General features: G+C 42.3%; 2 protein-coding genes across 2 annotated transcripts; both read left to right on the top strand.

The window, feature by feature from the left end:
- The first annotated feature begins 2286 nt into the window (after positions 1-2286).
- Positions 2287-3879, top strand: foxd5 (forkhead box D5). Its single transcript, XM_086031103.1, has one exon. The coding sequence runs from the start codon at positions 2490-2492 to the stop codon at positions 3429-3431; it is 942 nt and encodes a 313-aa protein (XP_085887229.1). The 5' UTR covers positions 2287-2489; the 3' UTR covers positions 3432-3879.
- A 1615-nt stretch (positions 3880-5494) lies between these two features.
- pgm5 (phosphoglucomutase 5) lies at positions 5495-22724 on the top strand. Its single transcript, XM_086031102.1, has 11 exons — positions 5495-5895; positions 8197-8359; positions 8706-8852; positions 9457-9582; positions 9661-9851; positions 11385-11539; positions 14234-14349; positions 16793-16928; positions 17756-17939; positions 21463-21600; positions 22262-22724. The coding sequence occupies exons 1-11, from the start codon at positions 5638-5640 to the stop codon at positions 22349-22351; spliced, it is 1704 nt and encodes a 567-aa protein (XP_085887228.1). The 5' UTR covers positions 5495-5637; the 3' UTR covers positions 22352-22724.
- Positions 22725-23393: the final 669 nt, after the last annotated feature.

Below are 23393 nucleotides of genomic sequence, written 5' to 3'. Positions count from 1 at the left end.
AATTACGTAAATTTTACACGTTTAGTTATATTTGCGTGTTATATCAATAAATATCACTTTTTACTTCTGAAATGTTACCAAGTAAACTGTCACCTCAAACTATACAGCAGCAGTAACAACACAGATTGTCACATGGTACTTCCAAAAATGTTAAAGGTGAAGTCAAGTAAAACATTTTGACAATAGTATGAACCTCTACTAGTCGAAATTCAGATTAATGTTGTGGCATTCATATTAATACTGCATTTGTGCAATATGAGTTAAGCATCAGAATCCCACCCCTGTTTTATCCATCTCAGGTGATGGACATTTTGCCACTTGAGTCGACTGAAAATGACGACACAGTTGCTCAGGGCTCAGGTAACGACCAATCACGGCTCCCCTGTTTTCTGAGTTTGGTCGTGATGTTCGCAAACTGAGCCGTGATTGGTCGTTACCTGAGCCCTGAGCAAATGTGATGTCATTTTCAATCAACAGCAAATGACAAAATGAAACGAGTGAATTTTGCTGTACAATATTATATTGCCGTGTTTAGACTATTGGGGCTCAATAGAACATATATTATTGTAAAGGAAGAAATTTAGTTAGTTTCCACTTCAAAACACATTTTAGCCAAATCATTGTAAAACGAACACTTTTTCCAATATATTTTTGTCTTAGGATTTCGGAATCATATCCAGTATTTGTAACTCGTGGTTTCTTTTCATTTTTTATTTTAGAAAATTATACGTCAACGTTTCAACTGTAGAATGTAATGCAACAAGATACATACAAAATATAAAAAGTCAATTAACATTTAAAAGCTCTGAAAAGGAAGGGGGAAAAAAGAAGTGCACCCATGTGCAAAAGTCAACTTGTTCTTCTTTTCCTTTCATCAAGAACATGCGCTTAAATGATTAACAGGTTTGTGCTGACGCGTTGCTGCTTTCACCATAAATTAAGTCTGTATACGCCATACTTGACATTTGGTGCGGTTTAAAGCTGTTGTGCTGCTGTCATGTGAGGACCATTAGCCTCCTTCTCGCACCCGCGCACACACACATACACGCGCACACACACACACACACGTGCGCACAGGTCAGGTGAGGAAGCGGGTGGAGTTTTCCCAGCTCCGCTCATTTGCAATGGAGATTTGGTTTTTGTTTGTGTTTTGTTTTTAAGCACATATCCGCTCACTTTGCTTTGATGATGTCTCCTGCTTTATTCAAGGCCGGGTCGTAAATCCCCCCACGCCCCGAGACCTTGCATAGGTTGAGCCGAACGGCACTGTGCAGCTGGGGCAGTTTCCTACTCGATTCTGATGCTGATTGGCCTCGTTAAGAGCGGCTATTGGCTCTTTTCTGCAGTGCCCGACGGGACGTCCCACCACGGCCATTTTCATGGCCACGCCCCCCCGCGGGCATCCCGAGGTGGCAATCTAAACGAACCCGCGGGGGAGTGGAAGGGTGTGTGGGGGGGGGGGATCCACCAAAATGGTAAATGGGCTGTCACTTGTATGGCGCTTTTCTACATTTGGTACTCAAAGCGCTTCACACTGTACCTCATCTACCTACTGATGACGCAGCATCAGGAGCAACTGGGGGTTCAGTATCTTGCTCAAGGATACTTCGACATGGTCACAACGGCCGGGAATCGAACTCAACAACCTCCGGGTTGAGAAACGACCACTCTACCACTTATCCATGCCGCCCCGAAATGGAAACACTTGCTTATCGCAAGGCGTGGTGTTACACCGTTTCACAACACTGAACATCCCACGAACACTCCCCTCCCATCTACCAACTTTGCTGATGAATTTTTGAAATAGGAAATCATAAAATATAAATGTAATGTAATCTTTTGTTTGATGCGAGACTGCACATACCCTATATGGAGCTGTATAATATAGATAGCTATTTAGATTGGTTTAATATGCTGTACATTTCTTGCTTGTGTGAATTATCGACATCGCTACATAATAATGGCAATGATACATAAAAAAGTAACTAACATCACAGGGGATCGTTAGTTCCTGCTATATTCAATAATGCTCATGAATTAAGCTTTAAATGAATTAAGCTTCAAATCTACAACTTAACTGTACCAATGCTCAGACAAGTCCCATTCGGAAATGCATAGAGACATACTGTAAATATTGCCTAACGTGTGCATGAGTATAACTCCCCCACCTGTTCGATCTCCTCCTTTGGCCCCCGCTGTGGTGGGGGATCTTGTGATAGGTCCACACACACACACACTCACACACGCGCAACACACACATACACACACACACCCACACACACACGCACACACACCCCGGGTGGGTCTACCCTGCTGGGCAAAAGCCTCCCAACTTATAAAGCTTCTTTCCCCAGGTCACAGCACTGACAGCAGAAGTGGACGAGCACATTTTACGCACGAGTGGTTTGGGTCGTTGTTTTTCTACGCACGGCGCGCCGTGCTTCATTTTTTGGGGGTTGGGGGGATTTTCATCGTTTGTGAACTTTGCCATGACACTTTCCGGTGAATACGAATCTTCCCCTCACGCCGTGTTGCCTCTAGCGGAGAACGAGATCAACATCGTGGGCGAGGATGAGCCCGAACCCTCGTGTTGCTCCGGGGCCGAATTGGACTCATCGGGGCCGGACTCCTCCGCGGAGAGCGAGAGCGGCTTCTGCTCCGGGAAAGCCGGTGGTGGGACCCTGGTGAAGCCCCCTTACTCCTACATCGCCCTCATCACCATGGCCATCCTGCAGAGCCCCACGAAGAAGCTCACCCTGAGCGGCATCTGCGACTTCATCAGCAACAAGTTCCCCTACTACCGGGACAAGTTCCCAGCTTGGCAGAACTCCATCCGGCACAACCTGTCCCTCAACGACTGCTTCATCAAGATCCCCAGGGAACCGGGAAACCCCGGCAAGGGCAACTACTGGTCCCTGGACCCGGCATCGGAGGACATGTTCGACAATGGCAGCTTCCTGAGACGTAGGAAGCGGTTCAAGAGGAATCAGCCCGAGTTTGGGAAGGATGGACTCGTCTTCTACTGCCGGCCTCTCGGGCAACCGTACCCGGTGCAGGGTCACGTCAATCCGGTCGCCGTGCGCTATGCGCCGCTGCAAGAGGGCGTCATGATGCCTCTCTCGTCCTATCAGTTTTTACCGCAATCTCGGAGCGAGTGCATTGGACCCAAAGACTTCAGAACTGCAGAAACCATCGAACCCACGCGGGCCAAGTGCTCCTTCAGCATAGACTCTATCATGAGTAAACCAGCTCCCACCAACGGAGGTCCGCATCAGAACCCCCTCGCTCACCGACGTTTAATGTCGAACCATATGGCCTGCTTCGTCCCCACACTCCTGCAGAACCGTAGAACTCATTTTGGACCCTCTGTCATGCTGAGTGGTGCCCCTTTCATAAGTGAACAACTAAGTCGTTCATATCCACACTGCTGAGGTGTTGTTAATATCATTATGATGCTGATATGTTGTTGTTGTTGTTGTTGTTTTTACGTTTTTTAATTGTGTCCTTATTTAAGACACATGTTGCGCATTTCTTAAAGAAATATTTGGACTGCATGATATTTATGTTGACAAAATCTCGAGGGAATTCCTACATCGTTCAAAACAATGCTTCTGTAACTTTTTGAAGTACCACCTAAAAAATATTTGCTCTCCATGTACCGTTGCTTGGCCAACTGGAAGTACACCACCTTTTCAAAAGTTTTGAGATACTTAATGTGAAAAAACATGAAATTGTTTCAAAACATTAGACTAGTAGTGCATTATTTAATATCATTGTAAACCACTGTAACATTATGCACAGTTTGAACATTAACAGTGTGAAACAAAACTAAAAAACGTGTACTTGAAAAATGGCCCAATTAACAATGTACAGCACAAATTAGTTAAAAATGAAAAAAAATGAAAAGAAAATTTGAAAAATAAACAGTTCTTCAAGTTTAAATCCAAACGTATACTTGAAATTAATTGCAACTCAACTGTACTAATACTGTATGTCTTTTACGTACCGCTGGGGGGAGCCCGCGTTACACTGAGAATCACTGGCTCAGGTACTGTAAGATCCAATGATCTGTGCATTAACCATTGAAGAAGCAATGCAAAAAGTTTGCATTAAAATTTCTTTCGGGTAGTTATAACAAAAATGAATAAATGTTTCGGGGGAGCCTAATGGAAAAATAGGGAAGGAAAATTTAACTTTTAAACATATCAAAGGTTTGAGAACCTGAGATTCACTGTAATTTTGAATGGTGTTGTAATTATTTCATTGTTGTTTTCTCAATGCATGGACATGTTGCAGAAAAGATGAATGAATGGCTATTTCTACTGTATTTATTCCAGTGCTGCAATAACAATTGTCTATCTACAAACAGTTGAGCTGGCATCTATAGTCCTTAAAACAGATTATTTACTATCTTAATGTGCTCAAACCAATTGGTTGATCGGGTACTAAAAGGGTTAATATTCCAGCAATGTGCTGATTGAGGACTGTTGTGTTTATAATGATCCCCTCCAAATAAATATTGTAGCTGTGAAAATACAGTTTTGTGTTGCTTTGTTATGTATGTTACGTCTGTTTGTAGAGGTGTCAAAAGTAGCCACACTCTGGCTACTCTAGTTATCTGAAGTACGGCTACTAGTTCTTTACCTGAGTAAAAGTAAGAAAAAAAAAAAGGAAAGAGACTGAAATGTACTTGAATACAAAAATTAAAACAGTAAACATGTTTTTTTTCTGTCAATTATGTACAATACCCGTTTTTAATAATTTGTCATTGGAACAATAAAAAGTTATCAGGACAACATGTTTTTTCTATTTTATTAACTTGCATATTGCTCATATTGAGCATGGATGGGGAATATTTTGCGTCTCAAAATCTGTCATGTCATGTGTCTTTCTTGTCTTTGAAGTGCATGACCGCCATTCATCCATCCATCGACCACTCTATCGAAACTGTATCTATTATCCATCAAACCAATCAACCTCTCTACCTATGCTCTAAATTCACTAATATACAATTATAATGTCAGCAAAATGAATGTCATCATCTGCATTATGAAAAGGTGCTTTCACATGCGGTAGTCACTAGTGCGTAAGTGAAGTAATTTCTTCGTTCTGCCACAAGAGGCCGTCATTGATCAACTGTCGCTGAGCAACTTTTATTTATTTTTTTTTATTGAAGGCAAAGCACTAAATTAAAGTATTCGGTTACATGCTAATATCAAAGTGCATGTTTAAAAGTATGTCAAAGTAATTAACATGCAAGGCTTGATCAAAAACTCTAAACAAGTAAGGTTGATATCACAACTGTGCACTTACATACTGCAGGCTGTGTATATTAATGAGTATTTAACTATAATAGTGTTTTTATTCCGTGTTATTTGGTACAGTCCCAACTGTGCAGTGCCATCAGTCAGAGTCTATTTTTATTTGTACTGTGGACCCTCCCAGGGCTCTTTTTCCCCCTCCAGTGTCAGTTGCTCATGCTTATTAGGAAGAGAGGGGAGCTGTCTGTCACACTGACTCTGTTCCGAGGGATGTAGCAGCTCTCCGGTGAGGACGTCTCCGTGCCTAGCGCTCTCCCCACAAACAAGCCACCTTCTCCGGTTGTTTTTTCTTGTTGGACCCTCTCCCGCTTCGACGATGGAGACGAGCCCCATCCCGGTGGTGACGGTCCAAACCACCCCCTTCGACGACCAGCGGCCCGGTACCAACGGGCTTCGGAGGAAGACGGCCGTCTTCGAGGGGAAGAAGAACTACCTGCAGAACTACATCCAGAGCGTCCTGTCTTCTATGGACCTCCGGGACCGGCAGGGCTGCACCATGGTGGTGGGCAGCGACGGACGCTACCTTAGCCGCGGGGCCATCGAGGTGATCGTCCAGATGGCGGCAGCCAATGGGGTGAGTATGGGAGGGGGCGGTCAAATTGTTTTGCATCATGGTTTCATGCTTTTATTTAAGAAACGTTGCAGAGATGAGCAGTGAATGTATGATTGTTTTGTAACATGCTCTGACTGCATGTGTTGCTGCACCTTTTGTGTTCAAATATGAATTGTTTAAAAGTTTATAACTCCTGCGACATTGATGCTAGTTTCGTTAGCACATCTATTGTGTTTTTCATTGTTTGTTAGCATTTAGGTATAGTGCACTTTTGTGAGGCAAAGTTAAGTGGTTTGGTTGAATCCACTACGTGTTATTTGTCTTTGTTTTATGTTTAGTTTTAGAGTAAACTTCATTTGGGAGGGTCAACTTGAAGCAAGGATGTTTGCCTTTTTTTAGAAGAATTCCTGCTTGATATGAAATTTTGTACCGCTTTCTAGCGGTGGATTAAAAAAAAAAAAAACATTGCTTCAGACACAAGGGAAAAGATAGGCAGTGATGGCTTGTATTTCAAAAGACTTGCAAGTTGGTTCACTCCTAAATCGCGGTAGCACTGCATTTAAATTAGAGCAGAGAGCAGCTGCAAAATGGGTATAGCCCGAGTCCGTTGCTTGATAATCCGACTCGGGTGTTACAACCACGGCTGCTGCACCACTTTTGACACACGGAAAGGATCCGATTAAGTAATTATTTGTGTTAACACGAGGAAATTTGACAGCTCTCCAAAGAATGAAAGCTGGAAGTGAGCAAGAAAATCCCCATAGCGCCGCTCTGACATCTTCATAATTGCTTTGGAACGCTTCCAAGGGAACATCTGAAGGGAATCTGATTTTGTTTTGCAGCCAAATGTCTCTGAGTATCAGTCTTATCAGCGCTTCCATCCATCCTGCTCTATTTTCCGGTCTTATGTTGGTTCCTCTCCACCCCTCTCTTTCTCTCTCTCTCTTTCTCCCTCTCCACCCCTCTCTTTCTCTCTCTCTCTCTCTCTCTCACTCTCTCTCTCTGTCTCTCTCTCTCACACACACACCAGTCAGGCTCTTGATTTGAACTGGACTCAAGATGGTCCCAACACAGTCCCGCATATCATCCTTTAGCATACGCACTATGCACGCTAAGGAGCATAAATGCCCCTTTGGTGAGGACACGCCTATTATGGGATGTTGATGCCGTTACCGGGTTATAAGCAGCAGACAATTATAAATAGAGAGAGTGGCTCCCTCTGTTATGTTATTTGGGCTCCACTTGGCACAGAGATTTGGCTTTTCAAAGTGGGCTGTCTACTTTTTAGTTCCTGTGGTCAGTGACACGAGGAAAAGCTAAACTTTTAATATGTGGTAGAGCTCATTATTATTATTATTATTAATAGTAGTACTAGTAGTAGTAGTATTGTACTTTTCCAAAATGAAGATCGTCTACTCTAGACTCTACCAAATGAAATTTGATCAAAATGGTAAATGGAGTACACTTACTTTATATAGCGCTTTATCTGTACCATACGGCTTTCAAAGCGCCTGTCATTTACTAATTTGAAAACTACCTATTAAACCAGAGAGTACGCGGGTCCGTTTCCGCTGCCGCTTCTACCTCTGGAAAAGTTGTTCTTTTTAGTTGTGTTACTTTAACCAGGATCCTTCGCCATCGTGGGCAAACGTAGAACCTGGGTTTGTTTTCGGTGCCATAAATCTTCGCTAGCTGGGACAGTCTGCCTCCGTATAGCTAGCAGTTAGCAAGCAAACTCTCATTATGTACGGTATACCTTTCAAGGAAGCGTCCTTCAGTGGAACTAAATTGCACACTCGCAGAAGCTATGCACAGTAAGTCAAAAGCGTCAGTTATGCTAAAACCTGTTATATATTTTGATTTTTACTTAAGTAATTGCGGCGTGACAGCAATTGGAGCTCATGCCAGAATGTCAGAATGAAAAGTAAGTAGATGAATGATATGCTAAGATTTGTTCTGAACTGAGTCGGAAATTTCTGATTGTTGATCGCTTATGCACGCCCACTCAACTCCCAATTTGAATCAACACCAATTCGTGCTCAGCTCTACTGTTGACTATATGAAACAGTCTAATTAATGGCTCCACAACGAGTTTTTGTTTTAAAACGTAGGAAACAGTTTTTAGTAGTGGTTAAATGGCAAACTTCATGTGTATTTTATTGAATTGAAGCACGTCTGTGTGACTTTGTGCTCCTGCCATCTACAGCAGTGAATTTCTCAGATTAGGCCTTATCTGTTCTGAAGTATAAGCCCCAGTATTTGTTGTCTGTGAGGTGGTTGATTGGGGAAACATCTTGTGAGTCCTGTGCCTCTGATGTGCAGATCGGTCGCCTGGTCATTGGCCACAATGGCCTCCTGTCCACGCCTGCTGTCTCCTGCATCATCAGGAAAATCAAAGCCATCGGTGGGATCATCCTCACAGCCAGTCACAACCCTGGAGGCCCCGGAGGAGACTTTGGTGTCAAGTTTAATGTGGCTAACGGAGGTGAGGAAGGAATAAGGGGAGTTGAGTAGCCTCTTGTTTAGACTCTCGTTCTTTTAGAGGGGAAGTCAACGCCAAAATTTTCTTTTCAATAATATTTTCGATGCGGCCCCACTAGTCAAAACTTGACATTCTGATTAATATTGTGTTTGTGGAATACAAATACTGGGATGGATAAAAACAGTTGGATTTAGCTGCTTAACTCATATTCCACAAACGCGATATTAATCAGAATGACGTGTTTAGACTAGTGGGGGCGCATAGAACATATTATTGCAAAGAAAATTTGGGGGTAGACTTCCTCTCTAAGCACGTTTGCTCCTTGGTCGGTTTTGGTTTTGTGCGATAGGCCCATCTCCAGACACGGTGATGGAAAGGATCCATCAGGTGAGCCGCACTCTTGAAGAGTACGCCATCTGCCCTGACCTCCGCATCGATCTCTCCAGACTGGGACGACAAGACTTTGACCTCGAAAACAAGTTCAAACCTTTTCGAGGTACACAAAATATTTTTGTGTTATACAATATACAATACAACGCATCTTAATTTATACCCATTGCTCTTGCTCTCTCTCAATATATCGTCGGCCACATAGCATAATTGCCGAAGTCATTTTAAAATATTTTTAGAAAGCAAGAAAAAATGATTAATTATTAATTATAGTGAAATTGATTTAAAAATCACATGTAAAAACTCATCACAAACTCTTCAACTACTCAATTATTAAAATGAACTATTTTACATATTTTACATAAGCATTTGAACTCTTTTGTCCTTACAACTCATTTAGTAATGACCTAGCCCGTCTGTACATTTTAAAACTCAAATGTGGCCTTTGAACAAAAAAGGTCCCTCCGTTTACGATGACGTTCCGTTTCTACGGTGGTGACCTTACCTGAATTTCTACTAAGGAACGCGACGCTAACCAACGCTAACACAATAATAAAGTCATACTTAGAGTAAATAGTCGTAAGGAAAACACTTCTAGGCCATAAGTATGAAGTAATTCAATGCAAATAACTAAGTACACGGCTAACTGCGCATGCCATTTTGTGCTGTGTAACGATGTTTTCCCCTGTATAAAATGTTACTGTTTCCAGTTGAGATTGTGGACTCTGTGGAGGTCTACCTCCAACTGCTGCGAAACATCTTCGACTTCAGCGCCATCAAAAGTCTCCTGACAGGACCGGAGCAGCTGAAGATATGCGTCGACGCTATGAACGGAGGTGAGAGCGTCATCATCTTGTTGTGAAAGCCTATTGAGCATCTTGTCAGTATTAATGGCATCTCCTCTGCTGTTACAGTGATGGGCCCTTATGTCCGTAGAATCCTATGCGATGAGCTTGGGGCCCCCGCTAACTCCGCCGTCAACTGCGTCCCGATGGAGGACTTCGGGGGCCGGCCCCCCGAGCCGAACCTGACGTATGCCTCTTCGCTGGTGGATTCCATGAAAGGAGGCGACTTTGGCTTGGGCGCTGCCTTTGACGCAGACGGGGTGAGATTCTCCATAGGCTCGCCTAGCTGCTAAATGCTAACGGCTTGCGTTTGCTGTATAGAGGGTGATAAGCCCTGTGGAAAGATAGCGGGTACTATCACAGCTGTTTGGCACTACGCTCACTGGCACCTCTTAAGGAACAAAGTGGTTGAAAAGACTTGCTTTACTCGTGTTAAAAGAGCGATTAGGAGTGACTGTTTTGGAGTTTTAGTCAAGTTTTTCTAAGAGTCCACACAGCATCTTCATGGTCACATGTTGGGGTTTTTTTGCCCAATTTTGCCCCCCAAAAATTAAAATAAATGAATAAATAGAAATAATCCTGCTTTGTGTTGACCTTTTAACACTGGTACATACTATGTAGTAGGACTGTAATGGGGGACACTGCTAGTTTAGTGGTAAATATGGCTGCTTTTTGTGCAGATGATACAGGTTCAATACTTGGTCAGTGCCCCAAATACCCTGCCACTGCCAAACCTGGATAAAAGATGGTTGGGTTCTGTCAGGGAGGGCGTGCTGTCTAAAAACGATGCCGAATACATGATGTGAGTGACTCGCTGTGGTGACTGCTGGTAGGACAAGCCAAAAGTCGCTACAACATAATGTTATATTATCAAAAAAAATGCAGAATGCTCGGAAGGATGTATGATAGTTGTCTTCTACCAAATACTTATTTGTAGGAGGTCACATGGCTTGTGTGAGAGAGAAGGATAGTTACCGGTATTGTAAATCTTTCACTTACTGATGGATTTCTATAAAGAATGTTGTGTTAGTGCTATTTATTTATTGTCATGAGAGACAGAGACACATGATAAAATCTGTATAAATATGACAAATGTGAACCCTGGTATTAGAGGTCAAGAGCCACATTGAATGTTTTTTAAAAAAAAAGTGTTTTAGATGCTTGAGAAAATATACAGAGGTTGCATTTCTCAGTACATAGGGAAAGAGGGGCTTGTTTTCTTTTCTTTAAAAAAGAACATGACTAGTGAATAGCTCAGAAAAAGCAACGGAATTACTGGGGCCATAAAAAACACAATAAGTAGCTCAAATTTTCCAACAAGTCATCCAATTGTCATAATACAGCGCACCATTTCCTGAATAAATGATCTTATCATCAGGGGAGTTATGTCATATGAGCTCTCATCAGGATCAAAACCTTCACAGTGATTATTGAGGGTGTTTGAAAGAAGTTATGTAATACTGTCATCTTTATCTCGCCCAACTCTTAGCAGACACTGAACATACTGCACTGCATCGGCACATGCACATAATAATAATAATAACCCTGCCTCACAATTTTGAGGCTCTGGGTTGAATTCTCGACTTGTTGTATAAAATAGTCCCGCAGACTCCTTCCTTCCGCATTCCAGTCATTGTAATTGTCCATATGTGTATGTGAATGGTTTGCCTTTATTTGCCCTGCAATCGAGTGGTGAGGCTGTACCTCAACTTTACTCAGGCGGTGGAATATAATATGTTTTGCTGTGATATGCTATCATTGTTGGTCTTTCGCTTTTGCGCTCTTTCTATCAGGACCGCTACATGATCCTCGGGGAGAACGCCTTCTTCGTGAACCCGTCGGACTCTGTCGCCATCATGGCCGCCAACCTCTCCTCCGTGCCCTACTTCCGACAGCTGGGAGTCAAGGGCTTCGCCAGGAGTATGGCCACCAGTGCTGCGCTCGACAGGTACCGCAAAAAACACGCCCCCCCACCCCCCCACCCCCACATACACAACCACTTTGCTTAGTGAGTGTTATGACGTGTTATTTCAGGGATGACACTCTCAGATGACGACTGACCTCACTATAAATTTGTGATCATGTAAACCCCTCCCCCCCACACACACACACTCACATGCACAGATACTATACACAGTTTTACTCAGCCTATAAATATGATGTGTTATGTGAGGGAAGAGTAGAGCAGGGGGCACTTAGTGAATGGGTGTCATCGCTAAAGTTAGGGCCAGTAAAATTGTTCTATAAAAGTGAATGGGGAATGGGGAGAATCACAGTTTTGCATTTGCCACACCGAGTGGACCAAAATTCTTCATAGACACACATCATTTTTATATGATTAGATATCCTTTTACTGTCTATGATGATTCAGTGCAAATTTGTGGGTTGCTTGAGGAAACGTGAGTAGAAAAGTCAAAAATAAACACACATGCTAAAGTTTGTTGAGACCCCTTCACTCTGGACGCTGCGGCATAAGTCGCACCAGTTCAAAAAAATGCTTTATGAATAAGAAAAAAACGAAACAAATAAGTCACTCCAGAGTCTCATTTTCGGAGGAAATTTATTTGACAAAAACAGAGACCAGGAACAATACAGCTCGGAGTCACACCCCAAATCCCTCTTCCCTAATTGTTTGGAATTGTTTTTCTTTTTACTTTAAAATGGCTTACCTTAACTAGAATCCAGCATTGCATTGTGGCCCAAGGTAGACTCTTGTTCGGTTATTGCGCCTTTTGGTGCTGTAAATAGTAAATCCTTGTTTCGGCGATGCGTCACACAAGTCGGGCTCCTCGTAAGTCAAGGTACCACTGTACGAATGAAACTCAAGTCAACAATTCCCTCCAAGTGGTGATCAAACTAAAAAAAAGCTCTTTGCCACATTGACAAACTACTAATAAACCTCAACCTGGGTTGTGTTCCTCAACTATTTAATATCAGGCTTCCGGGTTTGAGTCAAGGAAGAACTCCCATTTCAAGTCCAAGTAAAGCTCCAGCATACGGCGCTTTTTGTCGGAATGCCAGACCAAAGCTTTTAAATCTCGCCTGAGCTCTCGTCAGTGGAGCCGGGTCACTGGATGCTATGTTTGGCAAAATATGAAGTCAGGGCCAAAAGCTGATAATATTTCACCCCCTCCCCACTTGTTACTGCTTTGAATGTACTGAGCAGTTTGTGGTGACGTTTATAACCTGGACGTTTTTCTCGTGTTAGGTGTAAACATTCTCTTTAGACTCTCAAAACCTCGTGGGAGAAACTTTTTTTTTTTTTTTTCAGTGTGGAATGTCAGGCTTTCCGTTGTAGCTCCCACGTCCCCGAGGACAACATTGTTTTACTCTTATTTGGTCATTTGTCCCATCCTCGTGTAAACAACTGCACTGGGCACACAGGGAGGCTTTATTTGTGTTTGGCATGATTCATGGATGGATATGCTCTGAATATCCACCCTTATATTGAATCTCAAATTCCACGGGAGACCCTGCAGTGAGAGTGCTTTGGTCATATTTGTCACTTTCCTGAACGCCACGAATTAAGTTGACATTGTACATTGATGATACTGGTTTCTGTTCTTTCCACCTTAAACGGTCCCTGGATGGTGACTTAACAGTCCAACTGTTGACGTTTTTGTCAGGTGAGCTCAAGAAATCCTTAAGTATGATTATAGGGATGAGCGGGCTTCAAAGGTTGCTGATCAGATGATTGTGTGATTATAATGCAAGTACAAGGTTTAGATTTCTGTTGGTCACGTCGTAGGATTATACTGTTATTGCAAATCCACGTAAAAGCATCAATAAAGAAATGTGGTTTTTGCTTTTGCTGTTATTCCACGTGCTTTAGGGCCAAATGATACAATAACCTGTGAGTGGAAGCTGGCACACACTTTGAAATTAGCATTATCACCACCTACACCTACGTCGCACCAAAACCAGATGAAATTCCTTTAACATACAGTACATATACGCCGTTGATGCACGTTTGAGTTTCTCAATTCCTATTTGACCTCTGTACCTTTATCTTTCCATGGGATGCTGTTATTTTGCTGTTCCCTCAAATGAGATGTCAGTTGCTGTTCACTATTGTTCACACACAAACATTTCGAAAGTTAACTGCTGAGTCCATTTGAACTCTGTTGCTAACCAAAACAACAGTACCTACCAACGCACATAAGCAGGCTCTCAAATGAATACTGCATTTTTCCAATGAGTTCCTTGTGCAGTAATAAAGATGACCTCATGCTGTTATTCCAAAATGGGTTTTAATTTAAAAAAAAAACAAAAAAAAAAAACAAGGCCTTCCACCAAATATAATAAGCCCCCTTCTGCATTTGAGAAAATAAACATCCTGGAACATTATTTGTGGAAATAAAGTATTAATATACACTCTCAGTTACATACACACAAGTGCTCATCTCCTCTCCACGGTTCACTTTCAAAGCCGACATGAACTAAAAGGTTCACCCACTTTGTTCATTTGCCTTATTAAAGTGGAGGACCCGTTGGCCCGTCATGAAACATTTGCTTTGCTTCATTTCAAAGTTCACGGTAGCTTTTTACTACCAAGACTGCCGCTTGCCAGAAGAGGGATATAATGTGTGCTTCAAAAAGGTTTATTTGAGGTTTTTTTTTCTTTTCTATTTGATCTTTTTAGGGTCGCCAAATCCATGAAACTGGCACTGTACGAGACTCCTACCGGTTGGAGGTACTTTGGGAACCTGATGGACTCCGGCCGTTGTTCCCTGTGTGGAGAGGAAAGTTTCGGGACAGGTACCGCATCTCCTTGGCACTCACTTAAGCAAAAACCGGGTACAACCTCGGTATAACTCTCGCTAAGACGATACAATTTCGCCGATCTTATGATCTTGTTCTCGTAAAGAAGTATTAGGAAATCATTCAGTAGTATAATAACTTGAAATTGGAGGAAATTGACATCATTTCGGGGTTAGTTGAAAACTCCCAGCGTGTTATGACGGCACTCACCTTTATTTTGGAGTGTGTCCCTGTTGTAATCATAAAACACAGAAATCTGTTCTCACAGGAATTTAGTGGAATTTTTCCAAAAAGTGAGGTCATAATTATTTGTTGAAAGCTGATATATTTTGGTGATTGCTTTAAAATACGTGCTTTGTTTTGATTTCTATTTAAACCAGGTTATGATAATATTTAAAATTATTTATCATAAATAGGAGCCTGTTCACACAAAAATGTTGTATTTTGTCCAAAAAGCAATTTAGTATCGGTAATTAGTATAGAAAAGACCCAATTTTAGAATAACCTGAACTAGCTAAATATAATTTTCGCGTGTGTCGAACATGCCTTGTCAAGTAATGGCACGTGGCACGTGGATCTTATTTTTTCAAGAGTAATCCCCAATATTTTGGACGGCTATGATTTGTGCATGTACACTTGCCAGTTTCTAAAATGTAGTCCATCCGAATGTAGTCCTTATTCTTATACTTTCACACAATTTATCAGTAAGTTTTTTTTCCTGAGGACACATTGAGCACTTAACATTTGCTAGCCCTGCTTATTTTGGCAGGGAAGTTTTACAAAGGGCGTCCATGTATTTTGCTTTATTCTGGTTATTACGACATGTTCCAAGGCTCTTGCCTTTTAGTGCAATTTATTTACTAGCGATTGAAAAGAAGGCCAAATAAAAGGTCAAAATAACTCTACCTCTCAATCTTTCTCTTTAGCATATGGTCAATCTCTGGCGGGTGAGTGCATCCTCACTGCTGCCTAATAGATGTGATGGCCGTGACCCTGTCTGCATGTGTAAATAATCCCCATTCTTCTCCTATAAAAGGAGACCGGAGCTCCCTTCGAATGACTGCAACACGCAGACAAGACCCGCTGAGGCACACAAGCACATTTACTGTGTCTACCTGCCTCCAACTCTGTTTCTTAGAGAGAATACAGGGGAAATTCAAGGGCTCCGCAAGTCTTACAAACAGCAAACGTGACTGCTGGGAGGAGAGAAGTGAAAGGAGCACCCAGAGGATCTTTTCTATCCTTTTAAGGCCAAAAATCTCAAAGGGGGGGCTATGCAGTAAATCATCTCAACTGGACACGACTTTGCCACTTTAGGAACTCGCTATCGCCGCAGCTTTACAAGTATTGTTTATCATTATTATCATGCGTTGCGGTACATCTTTTGACCGGAAAGGCCATTTGGAAAGAGGTCTATTGGGTTGTCGTCATGTGATAATAGGATCTGATGCATTATGTGATCCCAGACAAAGGGAGACAGACAAGCAAGACTGGGATTAAGGCACTGGCGACTGTCACTTTCCCAACAGATGTCCGCCACAGCCGCTTAGGAACAACGAGAGAGAGAGAGAGTTATGCCAAGTGTAAGAGAGATGCCTCTTTTTTTTTCTTTTTTTTTTCATTTGGTCCTTTTCTGCTCCACGCCCTTTTAGGGAACTGTTGCTCACACATTGGTTCTTGTTAAAATGTCAATGTGTTCACAACAGAAACTGTGCAGCTGTCCACGTGAGGCAGCCTGATAGCTCCCCATTGAAGGGTGTTAGCTCATTGTTGGCATGTGCGTACATTTCGGCTGCATACAGTGAACCGGAGGACAATGAGCTGCCACTTCTTGACAATCTGAACTGGTTCTTTGGGACTTGTGCACAGTACTTTAGTATGGTCAAAGGTATTTTTACCCGAGCATCATAACATAAAGTCATTGGCTCATTGGTCTAGGGGTATGATTCTCGCTTCGGGTGTGCAAAGTCTTGGGTTCAAATCCCTGTTGAGCCCTGCTCTTGGCAGTCTTCTGAAGCATGATGATCATCATTGATGCGAGTGCTGAGAATCAAAGTGCCAGCTTCTTTTTATGAAAACATTCTTGGCAAACGCTTCCGCCCTGGCCCGTCTTGCGCCGGCCCAAGAATTTCACCTCTAGCGGCGCAATACGAATGCCCCCGGCCGCCTGTCTCAATCATGGCCCCAGTTCGGGTGGGAACACCCACAAAATAAAACCGGGGTCATATTCCATCATTCCTGGTTGCGGTATGCGGGTGCCGTGGGCATGCTTTGAACACTCACATTTTTTCAAAGTAAACGCGTCGGGTATCCCGGGGGTGGCCCAAAGGCAGGGGCTGGGACCGTTAGCTCGCGTCCCGAAATCCAACGACATGCTTTTTAACTGCGGCAAGTTTAAGAAGTTAAAACCAAATTAAACAAAGCGTTTCTACTTCAACAGGTTCGGACCACATTCGTGAAAAAGACGGTTTGTGGGCAGTACTGATGTGGCTGTCTATCATGGCCGCTAAAAAACAAAGCGTGGAGCAGATTGTCCGAGAGCACTGGGCCAAGTTTGGACGCAACTACTTCTGCAGGTAAGCACGGGGGCCGCTTCTTTATTTGGAGTTATCACGTCTTGAAATACTGCACATTTGCAACTCACAAGTGAGTCCGTTGTACTGTACTGCAAATCATCATCCCTTGTATGGATGAAGCCAAACATAACTCCTCAGCCTTCACCTTTGTCCACTCCTCCTCCTTCTACTCCAGTCGGCCTCCCCAGTTGCTCTTATTTTAACGTCGCCACAGTGAGCGGCTCAGATAGTAACGAGAGTTAATGTTCCTGTTGACGGTTGCTGCTGCGACTTTTTGCGTTCCCGCACTTCTGCTTAGCCGGCGCAAAGCTCCAGGTGCACATAAACAAGACGGCGATCGTGGCAATAAACAGTGGCGTTGGTCAGGTGGTGCGCTCGGAAATCCACGAGGTGGCACTGTGGTGAAAAAAAAAAAAAGTTGTACTTTGTCATACACGGTAGATATTCAACTGCATTACAGTATGTACGTGTAGTATTGTCTATGTCAATCAAGGAAAACATCGTATTGACTGTGAATTATGTATTTCCATGTGTCCATCAATCCATTTGTATTGCACATTTCCCGATTACGGTTGCAAGTGAGCTAGAGCCTATCCTGGTACACCCTGGACTGGCTGCCAGCCAATCACAGAGCAAATATAGACAAACAAGCATTCACTATCACATTCGTACATCTGGACAATTTAGAGTCTTGAATGAACCGAATGTTTTTGGAATGTGAGAAAAAAAAGCCCGAGATACAGTACTATAAAGCAAGAAAAAAAATATGCGATTTTTGTCAAATGTGAAGTAAAAAAAATATCCTCACCTATGAGTGTTTGTGTCAGGTTTGACTATGAAGGCCTCGAGCCCCGTGCTGCCTTCTACCTGATGAGGGATCTGGAGTCGGTCATCTTGGACAAAGCGTTCAGCAGCCAGAAGTTTGCTGTAGGAGATCACATGTACAATGTTGAGCGGGCCGATAATTTTGAGTACATCGACCCGGTGGACGGAACGGTGGCGAGAAACCAGGTGAGCGCAGATTATGTAATTTAAAATGAGAGTAATGTACTTTTTAATGCAAAAAAAATATAATATCGTTATATCGCATTTTCAGAGACAGGCGCAGTTAGAAATGGCCGTTTGCGCCGTTGTGAGACCGAACACAGCTGACTTGTTTCCCAGCCACTCGAAGCGGCAGCATTTGTGCTGTGGTACGGGGTGCTTCTAAAAATATACTAAATATGATCATAATCATAATAATATGCATTCAATTGATTGATCAATGATTCAGAGGGTTTGATGCATGCTGATGTCATGCAGTTCAAATGAAATACGATGATCTCCACCACACGTATCAGCAGAACGCAGAATCTGTCTGCCTGCGCCTTGATCAAATCCACCAAAGTCGCGTTACACCACTTGCGACACAACTTAGTTCCCATGGATTTGGTCTTTCTGTTACCAAATTGTCAGGTACGCCGGGGGCATGTAATAGAAAATGCCTTTGATAGTGGGGGCAGGGAGGTTCGAAGTGAGACCACCTTCAAATCTTGCTAGTAGTCAGAAAACTGCAAGCTCCCATTTATGTAATCATTTTACCCCTTCACAATAAGAGTGAATGATCAGGGTGGCAATTGGAATTTAACAGGCTTGTCTCAATGCCTACTTTTCTAGCCCCCTAAAACTTGAATTTGAGTGTTTATTTGTGTTGAAGGTGCATTTATTTCAGTCTTACAAAAACGAGATGTGTCGTCATGGTAAGGTTGGTTGGCTCTTCCTGCTTACATTCATACATCATCGTTGTTGTGTTTGGAGACAGACCACCCACACCCTGCTTCATCTGAGGAGATCCATGTTTGGATATGATGGTGGATCTTCCATTTTAAACCATAAACAGACACACAAACAAGACACACACACACACACACACACACACACACACACACACACTAGAGAAGCCTGTGTGCACTTCCTGTATGCGCCCCCGTCCCCTTCTGAAGTTTTCCCAGCTGACTCCCATTGGGGCTCTTCTAAAACGTCTGGCGCTGACACTTGCCCCCGCCCTGCCGCATGCTTGACACACACACGCGCGCACTATGGTCTGCTTTGTGCATACTAGCAGTTGGCGCAAACACGCATACCAACACCCTGCCGCTTTGCGCGACAGTTTTATAGAGTGGCGAGGAGAGCGTCAATCACTGTGCTGATGAGAACAAAGTGTTACCACGGTTATAGTTTGGTCTCCTCATCTCCAAAATGTGGTTTTAACCTCGTCGGTAAACCCTCCGGGCCCGGTTGCCCCTAGCGTATGTTATTGTAGCACACATTCCTGCCAGGCCAGAATTATATCAGCTGTCGCCCCCGCTCTCCAGGAGACAAGAACACACACACGTAAACATACAGTACATAAGCTTACACACACACTGTACCTTTTTGATTGACTATCCGAACGTCAAAACCTGGCACTAAAGTTGTACAATTCCATGCAGCGAGACAGAGACTACAATAATCGAATACTTCAGGTACGCCTGAAAAAGTAGGGCATACACCTTTTGAATTGACTTGAAGATAGGAAGAAAGGGAGGAAGGATGTGTTATTAAATGAAGGCTTGCGAGAAAGAAGGGATGAAGGAAAGTTAGAAGGAAGGAAACGTGAATTGTAAGAAAGAAAAGAAGGGGTGGAGGAAGAATGAAACGAAGGCAATGGACAATTCCGAGCTTACGTCAAAATGACGTCACATGGCAAGGTGGCGGTCAAATCGGTGAAAACAAACTCTCCGCTCATTGAAAAACATAGAATTTTTGGCCGTTGTCGTTTGATTTGTGAGGATTATTTTGATTTCAAAATGTGAGGAAATGTTGTTTGATGACTATAACAATCTGACGGAGAGGCAAAAGTGCAATTTTTATCACACTCAAGGGGAGTCCTACCATTGAATAAGTGCTCATCACGAAGCACTGCGGTCATGGTTAGCTTCATTCTGAACCATCCAGTCCCACCCTCTTCACTACTTTTGTACCCTCTCTCTGACGTTCACGGTCCACACAGTAACGGAAGCATAATTTAGTTTCCATTATGTTATGGTTGGGATATCCAACCGCACAACAACTTGTAGACTATGATTTTGTGCTAGCTTTATATACTAGTCACATCCAAAAGAAAGACAATATGGTGGGTTGTTTTCACAGACAAAGGCGCCTTGCATCGTGGGTATTACCAGAAATGCCCGGATATTCGCAATTGTCCATAGGATAGCATGAAAGGAAGGATGAAAGGAAAGAAGGAATTGACAATGGGGAATGTGGAAGGAAAGAAGCAAGGAAAGGACAAATGAATAGAGGAAGGAAAGAAGCAAGAAAGATAAAAAAAAAATAAAGAACGAGCCAATGAAGGGATGAGGAAGGAAAAATGAAAGGAAAACAAATGAATGAAGGACAGAAGACATAAAGGAAGGAAGGAAGCAAAGAAGGACAATGGAATGAAGGAAAGAATGAAGGGGTTCACTACCACTGTTAGCGTTCACCATGTCAACACACATCCAAACCCATACCTGGACTTGAAGCCCCGACTTGAATGATGATTTGATGTCCTATCTACAAACCCTATCCACGGTAAAAACCTAATTGTGCGGCCCGCCCTCTACATCTTTCACAGAAATTCTACAAGTTAGCTATGTTAGCTTCTTTGAAAGCAAGCTAACTTTAGCCTGGTGTAATAGTGCCTTGGGTGCCGCATTAAAATAAGTTTGGAATTGAACGTTTTGTTTCCATAGCTTCTATTTTGATAGGTCAAAGATACCCAAAAATATTGAGTTGAGGAATATTGAGTTCATGAAATCTCCATCTAATCTTTTTTTTCAAAATATATTTTTTTTTTTCATTATTCCCTTGTCTTGCTTTTTTTTCAGAACATATTAGTTGAAGGACAAGATGTGTATTTACAGTATATTGAGCCACTATTGTGGTTTTCATGAATTCGTCGCAGTGGAATAATGTATTTGTCTTCTTGAGTAGAGCACAGGACACATTACAGTAATAGTAATGCGGTTGTATGCAATCCCACAGTTATGCATGCTGCTAGTGACATCTAGTGGATATTTGTAGCTTTTTCACATTGAAGGTGATCCGATTCATTGCGGCTTGTTTGGAAGTCCTCTCTATAGACCCAATGTCTATACTGTAATTATTTTGACTACAATTGTAAAAAAAAAAACTAAAAAAAACACCACCAACAACAACTACAACAATATGAATAAATTTATCATAAAGTAGATATTATATATTATTACCAAATATTCCGGTAACCACAGCACATTGGAGGCGTGAAAATGAGCATGAATTGTTGTTTTTGTATGTGACCTAGTTGTCTGGCTGGTTACAGAATACCCGATCTCACCTGAATGAGATGGGATAGGCTCCAGCTAAGATGACCTTCTCCTTTAAGTCACTTTTGTCATTTATTTAAAAATACTGTACCAAAGAAAGGTAATGATAAACCAGAAAAGAGAAGAAGAAACCTGACAATAAAAGTTAACAGAATTTGTTTTTTCAGGGTTTGAGAATCATCTTCAGTGACGCGTCCCGTTTGGTGTTTCGGATGAGCGGAAGTGGCGGTGGCATGGGTGCCGTCGTCCGCATTTATGCAGAGAGCTTCGAGAGAGACCCTGAGAGACATAGCAGAGAGACACAGGTACTGTTTGTGTGTTTGTGTGAGTAACTGCCTTCATAGTGATTGTCATTATGTCTGCGTGAACCTTCATGTGACTCTATACAGTGTGTACCAATTAGAAGGGCTGGTTATTGGTGCTGGAATAGGCAGTGTACTTTAAACCATACTCATAAAACTGCATAATGGCGAGGCAGGTTTTAGCCATTTCTGGCGGCTTCCATTTTGTCACTTCTGTCGACTGAAAATGACATCACAATTACTCACGGGCCAGGTAACGACCAATCACGGCTGACCTGATTTCTGAAGCTGAGCTGTGATTGGTCGTTACCTGAGCCCTGAGTAGTTGTGATGTCATTTTCAGTCGACAGAAATGACAAAATGGCCGCCCCCTGAGATGGCAAAAAAGGGGTGGATTTTGCTGCTTAACTCAAATTCCACAAACGCAATATTAATCAGAATGTCATGTTTCAACTAGTTGATTTCTTTAAGCAGATAACGTAGCAAAAATTGTGTTTTTCCAGCTTCGTAAACATAAAAACACATACAATATTAAAAAGTGTCCAACTCAAGACAAGTCAGTACTTCTGATCAAGTACCTCGAAAGGAACTATCGAGATGTATTTGTCTGAGCAGCCATATCGAGTGGCAAATTTGGTCCCACGCTGTGTGTCGCTCAATGCAGGTGGTGCTGGGTCCTCTCATCGCCATCGCACTCAAGATCTCCAACATCCACGAGAGAACGGGACGCCGCGGCCCGAACGTGATCACATGAGCGGAAAGAAGCAAAAGAAGAAAAAAACTATTTTAGTGCATTCAGAAAGTGCCTAGAAAACATCCCTCCCTGTACGTATATACAGTATAAAAAATAAAAAAACACTCTGATCTCTGTAAATGGCCACCATCAAGTATCAACTGCAACCAGGAGTTTTTGAATTATGGATGAAAAATTTGCAAACAAGCCTAATGAATGCGCATTTGCATTTGTTTGTTTTTTATGGAGTTGTTTAGCACCGATCAGGAATTATTTACCCACCTTCATGCTGAGACACTTTCCCCCCAATGTTGTTTGTATGCGCCACTGTAAAACACTTTAATGTAAAGTCAACAGGAAATGCATCACAGCTAATAAATTCTTGTGAAATAAATATGATAGCGTTTTATATCAAAATCGGGGTTGAAAATGTCATACAGGAAACTCTGTATTAGCGGTATTCAAGGTTGAATAAAGATGAAAAGCGTTGAAGGTCTGAAATTGACACCGAGAAACGTAACTCATAAGGCTGATTGCCGTGGTTACCAGTTGAGGATGAGCCAGTGGATATCCGTGCGGATTTCTTGAGTCATCTTCAGCAGCATCTTGTTGTAGAACCTTATTGCACAATGCGGAGTCCAGACCCTTTCTGCATGTCAGGGCTTATATCTGTGCAAAAGCATCGTTTCACAACACTTTAGTAGTTAATCAAGCATTAATGATAATGGTTATCAAGAGGATCACTGGTTTTCAAAACATTTAGGGTTACTGCATATTATTTATAGTTTTTATGTACTCATGGTCCTGGTGTAGGACGTATTATGAGTGAAGTGAAAATATGTTAAGATCACTTGAAAATGTGTTGTTCCTAATATTTTGCTGCTGTTCCGTCCCAAAAAGAGGTAACAAATAATGCTATATCCCACTTAAATTTGTATGTATTTACTTATTTATTTTGTCAAAATGTGGAAGAGGAAACTGAGCCAATTCAACCAACCAATTTCAACTCATTACAATACAATACAATACAGTACAACTTTATTTATATAGCGCATCATCAATT

Source organism: Filicampus tigris, chromosome 5 (assembly GCF_054856515.1).
Source record: "Filicampus tigris isolate MCC_2025a chromosome 5, RoL_Ftig_1.0, whole genome shotgun sequence".
Taxonomy (NCBI): Eukaryota; Metazoa; Chordata; class Actinopteri; order Syngnathiformes; family Syngnathidae; genus Filicampus; species Filicampus tigris.
The sequence above is the reverse complement of the archived record's forward strand: the minus strand, read 5'-3'. Positions and strand labels throughout refer to the sequence as shown.

Bases quoted from the DNA above. Each gene is read 5' to 3' on its own strand.
- foxd5 (XM_086031103.1), top strand. From the start codon at position 2,490: ATGACACTTTCCGGTGAATACGAATCTTCCCCTCACGCCGTGTTGCCT.
- pgm5 (XM_086031102.1), top strand. From the start codon at position 5,638: ATGGAGACGAGCCCCATCCCGGTGGTGACGGTCCAAACCACCCCCTTC. The intron at 5,896-8,196 runs GTGAGTATGGGA...TCTGATGTGCAG, and splicing joins AGATGGCGGCAGCCAATGGG to ATCGGTCGCCTGGTCATTGG. The intron at 8,360-8,705 runs GTGAGGAAGGAA...TTTGTGCGATAG, and splicing joins GTTTAATGTGGCTAACGGAG to GCCCATCTCCAGACACGGTG.